Source organism: Pempheris klunzingeri, chromosome 24 (genome assembly GCF_042242105.1).
Source record: "Pempheris klunzingeri isolate RE-2024b chromosome 24, fPemKlu1.hap1, whole genome shotgun sequence".
Lineage (NCBI taxonomy): Eukaryota > Metazoa > Chordata > Actinopteri > Acropomatiformes > Pempheridae > Pempheris > Pempheris klunzingeri.
This window is the reverse complement of record NC_092035.1, coordinates 3,624,131-3,640,106: the sequence shown is the minus strand read 5'-3', so window position 1 is coordinate 3,640,106 and position 15,976 is coordinate 3,624,131. Positions and strand designations below refer to the sequence as shown.

The following is a 15,976-nucleotide window of genomic DNA, read 5'->3' as shown; positions in this document are numbered from 1 at the left end:
AATATCACACACACGCCAAGCAGATGACAGATGTTTCTCGTGTGTTGAGGGGATGGTGACATACAGCTGAACGTGTACACCATGTACATTTTGCATTTAGTGAAAAGCTAGCCAGGGCTCTTATTTTGAAGGATGTGTAACGGTAGAATAGGACTTCCTGGTTTAATAGCATTTCAACTAATCAAAAGAATGTATTACAGATAACACATGTGACCTACAATGCACCTTTTCTTGGTTTCCTTCTTTATATGAACATTCCAAACATTCCACTTGTCCAACTGTGCTGTACAAAATAAAAGTTTCTCACTATTGTGTGCCTTTATCTCTCACTGGAGGTCCTTCTACAGAAAAGGTGGAAATTCCATGCGGATCCAGCTGGATGCTTTCAAATGCGGTAAGTGCGGTAAGTCATGTAGAGCAAGCAGAGTGAGCTTGAACTTAAATGATGAACTATGGGTATGTTTTATTGAAATGTGGAGCTAATGCAGATCACTGTGCACCACTGTGTGAATAAAATAGACGAGGCCGATTAAGGTGAAGTAATTCCTGAAATACTTTAAATGGAGTGAGAGTTTTCCTTTTGAAGCCCTTGTGGTTGTATTCTGTGTTTGCCATGGCGGTTTAACATGTTACACTTGACACTGAATGCTGTATATTTCCTGGGTCACCTGCCCAATATGAAATGGGTTAAAGAGATCACTTCCAGCAGGCAGCAAATTCCACTGGTAGTCAGGATAGAGGTGATTATACTGGATCTACTTGCACTGTGCACATCTGTCTGCAGTATTTTTTGGTTTGAACCTTTTCCACATTCAGACAATAGAGCTGGAAACACACCGAGCTGCATCTTCACTTTGGTTTGTAGGACTGAAGAACATCAAAGACTCCAACTTCCTCTCACCTCTACAACTCTGAACACTTCTCCTTATATTGTACCTTGCAGTTTTCCAATCCATAAGGGAGTGGACCGCCAGCCGTGCTTCACAAAGATCCTCCAAAGTTGTGGAAGTGTAATAAGCTCCAAAGTACAATACGCGTCTCTGTGTGTCAATAGATCATGGCGCCCGATGATAGCTGTTTTGCTTTGAATAACTGTGATTATTCCAGACAACAATTCGGCCAACTTTGGCAACACTTGTAATTCACAGCCGAGCGCCTTTAGCTATTCGATTTGAGCTTTTCAGCAGTCCTGCACAAAAGAAATACAATTTTGCAGCATGAATATTATACCTGAGGTCTAAAATGAAATCCTCATGCTGAATGAAAGTCATATTCCGTGATTGTGAGCACTATCTCTCCTGCTCTACTTGTGCAGCTACACACACGCACACACTCGGTGAGAGCGAGGGCGGGTTTTTATGAGTAATCCTTGCTGCTGATTTAAGGCCTGTAATTGTAAGCAGCGCAGCAGGAAGTGAAGCAAGTCTCAGCTATTGACCAGCTTCAGACTCACACTGAGCTAAAACACAGGGGTGGTGGCACTGCCGCTGCGAACATGTCAATTTTGCTCTTTAGAAAAGGGGCACTGCTTGAAGACTGAAAGCAAATCAACACGGCTATCGACCCAGACAACCCAACCCTGTAAATTGCACTCAGAGAGACGAACAAAACAACAAAAACCATCACTGGGCTTTTATTGACGGCCAACACTTTGGCTAGTGCGCCTTACTTCCAGACGAGGATAAGATTGAAAGGACTCGAAAGAAAGGATTGAGGACCATTCAGACAGATACTGTATGCACTTTGTAACAGCCCTTTAGCTCGAAGATGAAGCTTTTTCATTTCTGATGAGCAAAAAACTCTTTAAAGCTCCCCATTTTCCTGCTTTTGCATCACCTAACACTCAACGCCGCCACAGGTGAAGGTGTTGTAAAGAGCATACCACTCTATTAAGAGAGGAAGTGACATCATGGAGTCAATAATCGACAGCGGCAATGTTGTGCAAACACTGTGCCGAGGCACTGTTGTCAAACTTGTCTGCTCTCGGGGCAGACAACAGCGTCTTTCTTCCTTACGTGCAAACAGATAACATCCAATTCTCACTGCGTTTCAACAGCACATTCCTGACATTGACGTCTTATCACTCTGTTCTTTTCACGCGTTCCACTGTGTAGACATATCGAGGCCTCCGTCATGTAGGACAAAACGCTTCCTCTCACATGAATTGGGACTGTGCATAGCTCGGGAGCCACCTTGAACAAACAGGACAGCTTCTCTGTGCAGAAATCCCACATGTGGTAATTTGAGAAATGCACCGGCCAGTGCGCCAGCGTGTTTGTGTGTGTGTACAGAATGTGTGGACATGCACAGGCGTGGTGAAAATATTCCAAACTCAGAGTGCTCATGCAAGCTTTTCTTTTGGGAAACATCAGATAAGCTTTCCTTGAACTCTGATCACAGCATGGACTGGGAAGGGGCTCCAAGTCTCTGACCACGTGTGGCAAAAAACAAGCCAGGGAGGTGGAACTTAAGTGTTTTAAATATTGTTTTTCAAGAATGGAGCATCGTGCTAAAATGTTAAAACATGTTAAAACAATTCATCGTCATGTGAAGACAGACAGAATGAGACTGTGCTTCTTCTGGATCAGGGAATGAAAACAGCAACAAAAAACTGAACAAACCTCACAGACAGTAAAAGTGATGGGTTGGGATGTCTGATGGCCAAGTGGTTGAGACGCAGACCCTGCTATCATTATCAAATAAAGGTGAAATGCCACAAATAATCGTCTCTTAGGAGTTCACGGTGCATCAAAAACAAACCCAGCTGCAATAAAAGTGCGGTGCAGAAGCACTCCATTCACAATCAGGCCTCACCACCGTCAACCAAAATATCTTTCCAGACTCCAGACTCTACACCTGCTGTTCCAAATAATGCGTTCAGCTGGGTCTAGCTTAGGTGTGCGGTTTCCTGGTGCCACTTTACATGATTTCTGGATGACAAAGTCCTCCAAACTTTCCAGAAACCCCTCATCGCCACTTCTAACTGCTGAAGTGCAAAGTTGCGAGTGAGTTGGAACGCGGCCGTTTTTCAAACCAACAGGTGAGAGCAGAGTCACTGCGAGGACAACAGGGCAGGTGGAGCTTTGGGAGTCAAACGACACACTAACACGACCTCTGGCTTTCCCAGCTCACCGGGGGTTTTTAGGAATGTTGTATGGAAACACACATTTCCATACATTTCCACTGCTGACTGGGTGCGAGTGCAGCCAAGTGCTGGCAATAACAAAGACGCAGCGACTGATGAGTCAGCAGCTGCCATGATCACATAACCAGCATCATATACCCTCAGTGGCTCTGCAGACACAGTGTTAAACCAGGTATGAAATTATGTTCTCTCTTAAAAATCAGGCACCGCAGATTATGGATGAAGGCCGCAGTCTCTGTGGAACTTGCTAATTAGGGATCATCTCCTTCTTTCTCTCTTTCCATCTCTCTATTTGCTTTCTGTCCTCATACCTCACTCCCCCCCCCACACCCACACCCCACCATGCTCACCTTGTTTATTGAGAATGAGAGGAGTGAGACGGAGCGAGAGGCGAAGAGACTGTCAGCCCCTCATTGTTCCGTTTCATACATTTCGGATGAATTACAGTGGCAGTGGAAATAATTGCTTGTCCCAATTATGAATCCATCTGCCGCGGTGGCTTTTTTGATTTGATGGGGGGGGGGGGATTCCCGAGAGCAAAACCAAACAATGTGCAGGAAAAAGGCACAGGAGCGTGTCAGTGGCCATTAATATCCATAAAGGCAATTTCACAACACACCTAATGACACAAAATGACAGACAATAACAGTTAGGTAATTAGTATGGGTGGTGTGTGTGTGAGTAGGGGGGCTAATATATTTCTCTGCAAATACATGTGGACAGTTTACCTAATAGTCCCTCTGTCTGTCATATACAATAATATGACTTTACAGGGTCAGTGCTAGCCAAAATGTTCTAAAGGCCTCTAATATACGATTAAAAGTCAGATTGTGGATTAATCCCATCGGATTGAGGATCATGAAGGGCTCCTGTAGGATTAACAGGTGGTGGAAGTAGTTCTCAGATTTTATGATTAAACAACAATAGCAATACTAAAAACATGTAAATCATCAGCTGAGTGAACTTAAAGTATTGAAATTCAAAAATAAATATTTGACTATTCATACACATTCCAACAAAGTAGAAGGAATTTGAACCATTGTGCATGCTATTAAGTAATTTAATCCAAATCCAGTGTGTCATATTACCTGTAAAGCAGCCTGTAACAATGCCTGGTGAATAAATGTAGTGAAATTGGAGTAAAAATTGCAATATTGGTGTCTAAAATGCAGCGTGCAAGGAGAGGAGGCATCAAATGAACACATTTAAATAAAGCTCAGATACCTCAAATTAGTAAACGTCCTCAATTATTTGTTTTAATCTCAAACTCACATTTAAAGTCAATACATCCTCTGGGAATAACCTCGAGATACATTTCTATAAGACTGAACCTTTATTGTGTTTTGATGGTTTAGGAATGATAATAAAAAACATTTTAAAATACATATAAATACCTGTGAGCTAAATTCAGTTCCTTAATCATCTGTGTAGTATTTTCCCATCACTGACCTGAACAGTGTTCACCTTGTATCTTCTGTTTTAAAAAACATCCCAGACTATTAACTGACAGTCTGAATCAGGTGCAGAACAGATGGGAGGATGTGTGTTATTATTAAAATGTATTATGATGATCGTGTCCCCCACAGGTTAGTTAGTAGTGTGGAAAGTGTGTAACAGCACAGTCAGCTGCTGTGTGTGTGTGTGTGTGTGTGTGTGTGTGTGTGTGTGGGGGGGGTGGAGGATGGAGTTTCCTGGAGAGCCGCAGTCGCCGTGATTTCTTCCGGGTTCCAGTTTGTTGTGTTTGGGTGTTTCAGCTCAACATGACTCAAAGTGTCCTGCTCGGCTCGGTTAGCTGCTCCTGAACTCACATGAGCTCAGATGTCTGTCGTGTTCAGCTCGGTGAAGGCGGACTAGAGACTTCACCCTCAGCTGAGACACCTGTTGCTCCGGTTTCGACGGACAGGTGTCACTTTCCCGAGCGGGGAGCAGCTCCAGGTGGAGAAAACTACCCGAAGTTGGATTAAAGTGGCAACTTTTCTCAAATACGCTCCAGTTTGCAGCCAGCATGAAGGTGACGGTCAGTTTCGGGGACACCTCGGTGGTGGTTCCGTGCAAAGCCGGATGGACCGTCCGGGATTTAACCGACCAAGCCACCCGGAGGTACCGCCGGATTCTAGAGCAGGTAAACCCCCATCGGTCACTTACACACCTCGGTTCCTTTCCCACGGTTATCTCTCAGTGTTCACAGTAAATCTCGTTTCATTCCTCTCATTTTGTAATATTTAACTCCCGTAACCTGCTGGCACAGGTGGGTGGGGGGGTCACGTGACGTGCCAGAGCTGCTAGCTGCTAGCTTAACCTGAACCTCATGTTCTCTGATTATTACTTATTTTACGACTAAATCTGACTGGAGTTTGGTTTACTACTCGTGTGTGGATAGTTTGACTCCTGCTGAAATAAAACGTGGCCTCTCTCCTTATAATGAAGAGATATGACCAATGTGCCTCAATAGACCAGAATGCAATGCAGCTGCAGGATTATGAAACTGGAAAAAACTAAAAAAAAAAAAAAAATGCATAACACACCTAAGTGCACTAAGTTTGCACCTGCTCTGATGGGAGGTGAAAGCTCTTCTGGGAAATGTAGGCGCAGACACCAAATAGCATCATCACAAAATATCCCCCAGCATGCATTGAACATCCCAGTGTTCATCCCACTGATGATAACTGATGGTGTAAAAAAAAATGAAGGCTGTTTTCACACCTACACAAAGATTCGAGCCCCAGTTTTCTGCTCCTGATGTTGCAATCACTTGAACATAAATCATTCTGCCGAGCTGACCTTTTATTAATCAGCAGCTTTGTATGTGCATGCTGTCTTAGCGTGATAGGGTGCTGGCGTGTGTTTCGTCCTGGCGGCGATGTGAGTGGTGCTGGCTGCATCCTCGGCTGTCCACCTGTACAATAGCTCCCTGTTTAAGCACTGGTATCTCAGCAGGCAGGTGGAAGTTTACTGTTTGATGTCCTCAGTGTGGCCGCAGTCGGGGATGTGCGCCGCGGACAGGAGCCTTTGTCCTGTGAGTGATTGGGGATTAGGATTGGTGACGGGCCCTGGTCTTATCGGTTGGCTGGTCCTCCTCAGCCCGCCCACACGCCCTCCCCCGTGGCGGGGCGAGAGGCTGGCTTGTGTAGATGCGAGAGGCAGCGGAAGCGGGGATGGAAGGACCGATTGGGTGGCCGGATGGCTCGATGGATTGCCACCACTCTGAGAAGCAGCACTCACAAACACCTAGATGGCCACACACACACACACTCACACACACACAGTCACACTCATCTTTGCTCTGTATCCCCTGAGCTGTCACGTCTCCGCTTCACTGACAGCCACAGCTATGCCCACTCTGCCCAGCGGTCCCTGTTGATTTTCAGCAGGACACGCTGCGGTGCACAAGCTGAAGTAGGCTAAATGTGAGTGTGTGATTAGAATGCTCCCGGGCCCTTGATTGCTTCTCACAGAGCATGTTAATTAGGAGCCGCTGCTAGACGCTGACTCAGCAGTCTGCTGCATCCTCTTAATAGAGGCAGATCATCATAGAGGACAGTCCGGCTCTGTAGCTGCCAGAGAGGACCGAGTAGAAATGACCGGATGAGCCCGGCGCTCCTGCCAGCAGAATCCACTTAGCGCCCACGTTGACCGCACATTTCTCCACTCTCCGGCCTCACCGCTGACAGCAGGGACAGTGTCAAAAACCTGGGTTTAATCACTGAGGCTGTGGGTGCTCGTGTGTGTGTGTTGCTTTCTAGGCATGTGCATGGTGAACAAGACTCTGCATGGTCTCCCTGCGCGCCGCAGTAACGGCACGTAGACCCTCTTAATTAGCAGTTTATTTTAATGTGATCTCAGCTGTGACTCCGTAGTGCTCAGCCACCCTTCATGTCTGCAGTTGAGAAAACAGTTGTGTTTACCGACAAAACCTCTAACTGACTGCTAACAGAACATTAGTGCTGCCAGCATGGCGATACAAGAGTTTGCCATATAGTTTCCACACATTATTATTCAATTGCTGCCATTGTGGTTTGTGATTAGAAGATTATGGGATTAGATATGAGATAGTTAAGCAATAAAAGAGCGAACCGGAGCAAACTCATGTTTGATATCTGACTGACAGAACAAAAACTTTGTACTTTTAAACTTTTTACAAGTGAAGTGAGTCTTAATAACAGTTTTGTGTTTAGGACCTGAGCCTGGGGGACCAGCATGTAGCTTCTGAGCGTTCTCAGGGGAAACAGCCAGGTATTGTAGCTGTCTCTTTCCGTCTCACGGTCTGCCTGCGCAGGTTCAGTTCAGATTACAGCCCCTATAACCAACTCTGCGTTGACACCTGACAGCGCTCGAGTCAAGCTGAGAGCACTTTGCCCTCCTGCTCATGTATGTAGGAGTCAGAGGACTGGAGTGTGGGTTGGGATGTGCGTCAGAGCTCAGCTATGCAAAAAGCATTTTCAGAGTTAAACGTAACTGTTCAAACCTGCTGTTTCTCTTCCTCAGGTTGTTTGAGTCGTTGTCATACCGGTGTGGCTACAGGACACATGTGACTCTGACTCAGTTCCCACTTATAGAAACGTGAAAGTACGAGAAGCTTTTTAAAAATCACCACCCTGCTTGACCTCAGTGTTTGCTGCTGTGCAGCTTGTTAAGGGAAAAAAACAAAACATCAAATTTGTGATTCATCTTAAAAGCAGTTTGACTTGGCAAGTAGTTATCAGTAATCCTTAAAGTGTTTCCTGCTATTGGATAAATGCAAGAGGAAACAGCAGTGTTTATTTATGATGTCCTTGTTTTAAAATCATTTAAAAAATGAATGGAATTCTGGTTGTAATTCCAAATAAAGCAACTTTAAGGGACCTTTATCACAAATGTAATGTATCTGTGTACATAGATATTGGCTAATACACTGTCTGAGTTCCTTTTTATCTGATTCTTTTTTTTTTTTTTGCTATAAAATCCAGTGTTGGTGTAAGTCAGCAGCCTGCCTGCCTTGATGACAGGAGCCTTAAGGTGAAGGTCAGGTTGTCTCCATCTCTGGCTGTCGTCTTCCTTCAGAGGAAAAGACAGTTCTTTTCTCCGTCCTTTCACTCGCTCCGCCAGATCCCACTCAAAGACAGCTCCTCATCGACACGTTCATTAAAGACTTCTTTTTTTTTTTTTTTTGTCACGGCTAAATCCACCCCATCCTCCTGCAGCTGTGTAATTACACATTCTTCTGAGGATCAAAGTGTGAAATAGCACCACCGCCGCCGCCGCCGCCGCTGAATTTAGCTTCACTAATCGCCCCGACGCTTCACCGTTCTCGAGTGGTGTCATGTTTGCTCACCAGAGAGGGGGAGAGGAAGGAGAGATATCGCTTAAAATGGTGAGGGGGGGCTTAATGGTGTAATTTGAAGGGAATTTACTCTTCTAACTGTCACGGTAATTCTCCTCCGCTGTTGACTGACTGACTCCCGACTCCTTTTGTTTTTTATTTCTTGGGAAGAGTTCAGGATACAAAGGGGAATTACCAGGGATTGACAATGAGGGACTTCAGAGGAGTATTTTATTTTTTTAAATTTCCCCCTTTTCCTCTGTATACATTACTTTCCCTCTGAAGTGTCATACATTCATCCCTTTTCATCACTAGGTAGAAAGGGAGTGTGCGTTTCCCTGGGCCTTGTGAGCTCTGGCTGAGGAGACAGAAGCACAGGCATGCCAGGTGTGCTTAAGCAGGGCCTGCAGAGGTGATGCTAATTAACACTTAGCCATTGTTGCGCTCTAATCCACAGATGCGAATTAATCCTTCTCCCCCGAAAATTCCACTAATGCCTCTTATTTCATTAAGGTGTGTGTCTTAATGCTGGTGATGTCATACTTGCAAAAGAGCCAATTACTGTCTTTCCTGTGTTGGAAACAGAAACACACACTCTCTCCCGCTCTCACACACACACACATTCATGTCAGTGAGAGGCAGAAAAATGCCGGCAGCCGCTCAGGTTGGACCAGTTTTTCTGGCGAGGCGTGAAAGCTTCACCCTGACGTCTCAGCTCCAGCCGAATACTCTGCTTTTGCAACATCTCCATCCCACATGTGCCGCCCTGTAGTAAACATTCAATTTTTATTCTACATTTCTGGTTTAAGCTGTAGAATTTCACAGTGAATCTGATTAGTAGATGAATTAATGACCTAGTTGTGTTGGTCCAGTGAGATGATCCTCGTTGGTCCACCTATCTAATTTGCATGTAGAGATCCGATCACAGCGTGGGCTGAATCAAAATCCACCAGGCATAAATGCTCCATGATCGACGCCAACGTCCAGAAAATGTCTCCAAACAGAGATTGCATGTTGATGCCAGGTGGAAATGGAGTCTGAACGGTTAGTTAACTTTATGTCCAACTGCGCGCTTCACTCATCAAAAGTTAAATAGTGTGGAAGCAATTTTTATCCTATTAGCAGATTTCCCAGCATGCATTTGGATTTTGCTAAAATTCTCCAAAAATCTTCTTTTTTATTTTTTAAATTGATAAAATTGTCTCGTATGAGTCGGACTGTCTTCTTTCTGTTCAGGAGGAAAACACTACAAACCAAAATGAACGTAGTTTGACAAAACAATCATTACCCAAGGCCCACTGTGTAGACTTATACCAAAGCTTTCAACCACATCACACAATCCATTTGTAGATGACGACCATGAGATGCAGGCAACAGGCTTGAAAGCGCTAGTAAGTGGACCTTGAGTTACTATTTCCAGGTTCTATAATAAACATTCATGCCTGTTACAAAGATCCATAGTCTTTGTTTGTAAGGCCTCACTCATATTTTCATATTGGTACTACTTCATATATTTTACAGTGACAGACTTCTCTGGGCTCTGAATCATTGGACTGCATGCCTATTTGCATTTGACACAGTGCTGCTGCATTGTGTGAACACAGCAGTGTATTTTTGCGAGCTAGTTGGAGCTGCAGATTGCTCCACTCGCTCGCCCTCTCTCTGGCTCTGGCACCGGCTTTATGGGCACTTCTGAAGAAAGGGAGGTTCTGGCTTTATTCCTGTGATTGAAATCCCAGGCTCTCCCAACCATTTGTTTTAAGAGAATGGACTTGGCCCATTGTGAAAGGCAGACGCCCTCCTTTTTTTTTTTTTTTTTTTGTGCCCTGTAATTCACATTCGGATGCAGCGGAGCAAGAACGAGCCCATTCACAACAGGGCTCAGTGATACAGCAGAAGCTGCTGGCTGGTTCTCAGCCAAACTCATTCCAGGCTCCAAGGCTTATAGCCTATAGCTGTTAATTTAGCTGGTAATGTAGTCTTGTGTTGCTTGTGACAGATTGCTTATTGGTATGGGCAGCTCCTAATAGGCCATTTTCTACTGCACACATTGTTAGAACGATAAGGCTTGTCAAAGATTCCCTTTCTTAGTCTAGAAATGACTTTTTATAGAAATTGTGGGGAAAAAATAGCAAATATTTATCTAACAAGGCTAAATTTAACCCATCTGGGAGGTTGGAATTACATTCTGTTTCAATTTGTGTTCATAATTTACGCAATTTATCATCAGCCCCATCTTAACTGGTCCACAGTGAAGTCTCTTGGACTTCTGCATAGCGTCACCACAATAGACTCTGTGCACACTGGCTCACAAAAAGGGGAAGATGCTATTGTTCGTATACTTCTCTGTTGATTGTTGTGTAAAGACCACAGAGATTTCAGATCGCTGCTCAGTCAAAAGTTCTTGTTCTCTTTGTCAATGGATGTAGTGCCAGGCTTGGTGTAGTTCCTGCTCTGCGGGGTGTGTTCTCTCTGACCTCGGTCTTCACGTTGACACTGAAACCGGCCTGGAATGTGACCACCACCATTTCCCCACAGACCAGCCAAACTGGAAAAGCGTCTATTCCCCCCCCCCCCTCGCTCTCACATTCTTCTGTACAAAGTGCGCTCTGTAAACCCAGTGCTGTGCATGTACAGTGTAATGTAGGTCGCCTGTCCCTACTGTACCTGCCAAACAAACAGGGAAACCTGCATTTGTGTCTGGATATACACACGATTATTATGTTGACTGACTGTCAGTGTTGTCTCACATTTGTTGCCATAAACATCACATTCTTACTGGATTAAAATGGCCAAGCTGAGTTATTTTTAACATGCTTCATACATTTTTAACGTTTAAACTAAAAATGTGATGAAATATAAATAAAAAAAATACAACGGTTTCATTTTGTATCAAGATGTTGATATATTACATTCTATGGAAAATCAATTGAGAAACTGTTTATGTAGAAAACATTAACCAACAACCATATTGGCCAAGGACAATCATCCGAAACTCCAATATCAGCGGATGGAGTACAAAATTTTCAGTACTTACCGGTCCTTTATAGACAGCCATCTAAGTGGTGTCAATTCAAGAAAAGAGCCAATGTAGGATGGAGTTCTTTCTGACATTTCTAGCTATCATGAAATAATCTAACCGGGGAAATTGGTGCCAAACTTCCCCAGCAGTGTCATCACCTTGGAGAGGAAACTTTGTTATACGGCCACTGTCAGGGAGGACCTTGTTACTGGCCAGTGAACACACAACTGGGATGTTTGCTTTATCTGGTCGCTCACCCCATGACAGCTACCCTGAGCATTGTACAGTAAATATAGCTTCTGTATCTCATACTCATATCTCCTACAGTTTGCATACTAAATGTAGCTGTAGAATCGCTGTGTGTGTCCACTAGTGCTACAATTACTGCTGATTAGTTCCTTTTCTGTTCATAGAACCTTTTGTGAGTCTTTTCATTGTTAATTGACAAGGATTTTGATCTTTTTTTGTTCCTCACTTGAGATGTTTGTTCTGGTCCTCTGAACTGGACCAGATATCACTGATTGTTGTAGCTATTCTCAGTTTAATTATATTGGATTCTGACACTTTCTTTATACAAGGGATTATGACTGAATGTATTCCCATAATGCTGGTAATCCAATCTGTTGTGTTATTTGTCTAGCTCTAATGTGAATGCATCATTTTTGCCTGCCGTCTTTGTGTCCAGCATGGGGAGACTGCAGTGAAGACCCATCACTTGGAGTACGGCGAAGGAGGGATCCTGGACGTTGACGACCTGCTGAGTGATCTGGTGGAAGACCGAGACAAGGTGGGCATGAATCTTTGTGTTTCTTGTGTTTTCAGCCTCATTGTTTTCTCTGAATCAAACACGGGTTCATCTCAGCTCACACAGTTTTTGTCCCATCCCCGTTAACATGTTGACATCTGACAGACAGCAGCTTCTCGCAGCCGGACAGCTTAGCATAACAAAACGAGCTGCGACGCGGATGGAATTGTTCTTACCTGGTATGAGGTGCAGTAAATAACAGCAGAGAATCTGTCATTCTTAGCTGCGCTCCGAGTCTGGCGGCGGATTTATTTCGGCTCCCTTCGTAAAGTCTCCATCCTGGCAGGATGACAGGATGTCCAATAAACAAGGTATTTGTAAATTGAAACCTTGGTTAAGTTGTCACTGGTTGTTGGGAGTCCCATGTAGCTAAATACGAAATGTGACAAAAATGAGTTTTTCTGCTGTGGTTCTGACCAAAGAAAATAAACAGTGATTGGTTTTGATTGCATCTTAATTCGTTCCACATGTGCTTGGTGAGGAAGTAAACTTACCCTCCTCCTCCTCCTCTCCCCAAACCTCCTTCCGTGCTGTTCTTCAGAAATCGAAGGAGCAGGAGCGGTGCCGTGTGATTTAGCTGTCATGTTCATTTTTACCGAGACAGATGAAAGGACACCATTTTAGATTTAAAACAAATCAGCTGTTTGCAGAGGGAAGTTCTCCGAAACAGCGGTGATGTAACTCCGCAGAATGGGGTTGGGAGTTGAAGTTCACTTCATTTCATGCACACACATGCACACGCAGACGGTGGCCCAATTTCTATAAAGAGCAAATTTCATTCCTCTTGCTAATTTCCCATAATGCATTCCTAAGATGTGCTAATAAACCGCCCGGAATCCATATTCATAAGCCCTGGGCCCAGACGAAAGATGAATTATCAACACTTAGTCAGCAAGAAGGCCAAATGAAATGGAAATGGAATATTCAGCCGACCCTGTACCGCACAATAACAATCGGTGTTTTAAGCTGCACGAACAATGGCGCGCTCCTGAGTGTGTTTTTGCAGGGCGTCATGTGCATGTAGGACTGCAAGTTTGGCAAAATACTCTTTGTGGAAAAGGGGACGCATCTAAATAATAGATGTGTAAACTCAGTGGGAATCTTCAACCGAGGGGGGGGGGGACCTGTTTTTGCAATCACAGAGAAAAGAGGCTTCATTTTCCGGGATGATGGAATTCTAATCATAAGATCTGTGTCTCATTTGTGCATAAGAGGGTGAGTCATAGATTTTAATGACTTATTCTCCAAACGTAAACCTGCTTTCTCACAGTGATGATGAAGTGTCGCAGATCAAATCCCGCTGTAGCATTTGATCAAATTCTCTCACTAACAAGTTTCCCTGAAGTCGGCTCTCTTTTCCCAGCTGCGGCGCTTTTTGTGATTACGGGCTGTGCTGAGCAAACGCTTCACTCGAAGCTGCTCCGTGCAGGAACTGTCCTATTTACCTTTTGTTTCTTTACTCTCTCAGCTTTCACCCAATTCTCCAAACGCCCTCCCTGCTTTCAACTCGCTCGTCATTTTATCCTTTTGTTTTTGCTGCTGATGAAAAGATAGCAGGCGGAATAGGACGAGTGCACGTGATCTTCATAACACGCCAGTCATCCGACTTATCTCCGGGCTTCCAAACAGTGTCGGCTCTCATAGATTAATGAGCTGTGCCTGGCATTCTTGATTAGTCTGACTTCCTTTTGTTTGTCTACGTTTTTATTACCTCGCTACAGCCGACAGATTCTATCTTTAGTGCTTTTCTTTTTGTTCTGTTATTGTGGCCGACGCTGTTTCACCATCAATCATACCGGAGTGGTCCTATTGTGAGGGCCCTCCACTGCACAGCATGGGCCCTGTGTCAGCCGCGGATGCTAATGAGAGATAATGGTTAGCTATTTGTACGCCTAGTGGTTAGCTTAGCCGCGAGTCCGGACCTCTTTATCTGGGCCAGCCCTCGACCATTATTCAACACACACACACAAACATCTCCTCTGTCCCTGCCTTCTGCGCCGAACCACAGGCAGGCGTGTATCGTAGCATGTTAGCATCAGTGTGTACGGAAGGAGCGCCACTGGTGGTTGATGAGGGCGGAGATGAGGGGGCGGCTGTGATTTGATTACAGTTCTGCCCCCTGCATCTGTGACATGTGCGCGCACACACACACACCAACATTCGTACACACTCGGTTCATTAGCACCCCATCTCGAGACACCGGCCACCAGCCTCCTCATGAATATTAATATCAATCTGATGAATGTGAAGAAGGCCATGGGGTGTTGGCTGAGATGTGACCATGTATACACAGTACACACTCGCAGACACAAAAGACCACTGTATAAAGAGCACTGCAGGTCACGGTTCAGTCAATTATACTCTATGACACTCGCCTCTTCCTTGACCCTTTACTATGGGTGTGTTATATGCATATATGTGTGTGTGTGTGTGTGTGTGTGTGTGTGCCCTGCAGCTCTCAGATGACAGTTGGACGCATGGCGGTTGGAGTGAGACATAACAGCTTTTCCATCTCTTCTGCCGTTTTGGTCAAACCACTGTAGTTTTTTTTTTTCAGGCCCATATTAACTCACTTGCTTATTTCATAGACTTGTATGTGATTGTAGGGTCTGGCAATATAATACTGTGTGTCATGAGATGATAGAAAGTTGTCAGCCGTCAATGGCAACACTGGATATTCAAGATTTTCGCGTCATTTTGCTGAAGTATTGTATTTTTGTCAGGTGTTCATTCTGCCAAAAATAGATACTACCATCTGTTCCTTTCCTTTCCTTTCCTTTGTATTTCCCCACCCTGCCCACACTCCTCCATCTCCTCCCTAGCCCTCTTTTCAAAAGCAGTTATTAATAGATGTAGTGCTTTACCTCTACACACCCGCCCATTTACCGCTAGCAGAACTGTCATTCTCTCCCATTCACAGTCCTTTGGGGTCCTGCATTAGCCGCGGCCATTACTCCCATACGCCTCCACTGTACACCGGAGCTGTCAGGCGGGCTGTCCAATGCCAGCATGCCATTAACATACTGGCTAATGTAGCTTTCAGCTGGTGAGCCTTCTCATATATACACTTGCTGCTGTTTCCTGGAGAGACTTTGTTGTCTGGCGAACAGAGTACGACAAAAAATGAAACTCCATGTAGACGCTGTTTGATTAGAAGGCCATCTCGCATCATTCATCTCCTTCACCCACATGCAGCTGAAATTTAAATGTTCAACATGTGCGAGTGTCCTTTCTTGTCACGCCGATCTCCTCCAGAATGGGAATTAAACTCAGGGAGCATAACGTCTCCTCATAAGTGGACTGTCACTCCTCATTCCGTGTGCACAGACACACATGCACATTACTCCGCACGGACCTTGTTTGCGAGGGGGAAAAAAACCTGCATAAAAAGCTAAACCTTCCATCCCATGCAGCCAAACGAGAAATCTAATTTCATGGGAAATTTAATGAAAAAAAGAAACTGGAATGATTTCCTCCATCCCTCTTTAATTAGCCCCTTTTTAATCACAGACCCTACAATGTCTCCGTGAGCCTGTAAATGGAAAGGGTGCATATCCCAGCTGATCTCCCACTGAAATGTCGATGCTTGATTACGAGGCCATCTCCCATCATCCATCTCTTCTGCTTGCACATCGCAGTGGAGGACACAGAAAATTGAATCGATCACATTGAAATATGTTACGATATTTTAAGTAGGTTTTAAGA

General features: G+C 44.6%; 1 protein-coding gene across 1 annotated transcript in view; it reads left to right on the top strand.

The window, feature by feature from the left end:
• Positions 1 to 5,138: 5,138 nt before the first annotated feature.
• pard3ba (par-3 family cell polarity regulator beta a) overlaps positions 5,139 to 15,976 on the top strand; it is a 135,552-nt gene continuing 124,714 nt past the window's right edge. Inside the window, exons 1-2 of the mRNA XM_070855632.1 lie at positions 5,139 to 5,267; positions 12,152 to 12,253. Coding sequence (XP_070711733.1) covers positions 5,151 to 5,267; positions 12,152 to 12,253 — 219 coding nt within the window. The 5' untranslated portion in view covers positions 5,139 to 5,150. The remainder of the gene's footprint in view (positions 5,268 to 12,151; positions 12,254 to 15,976) is intronic.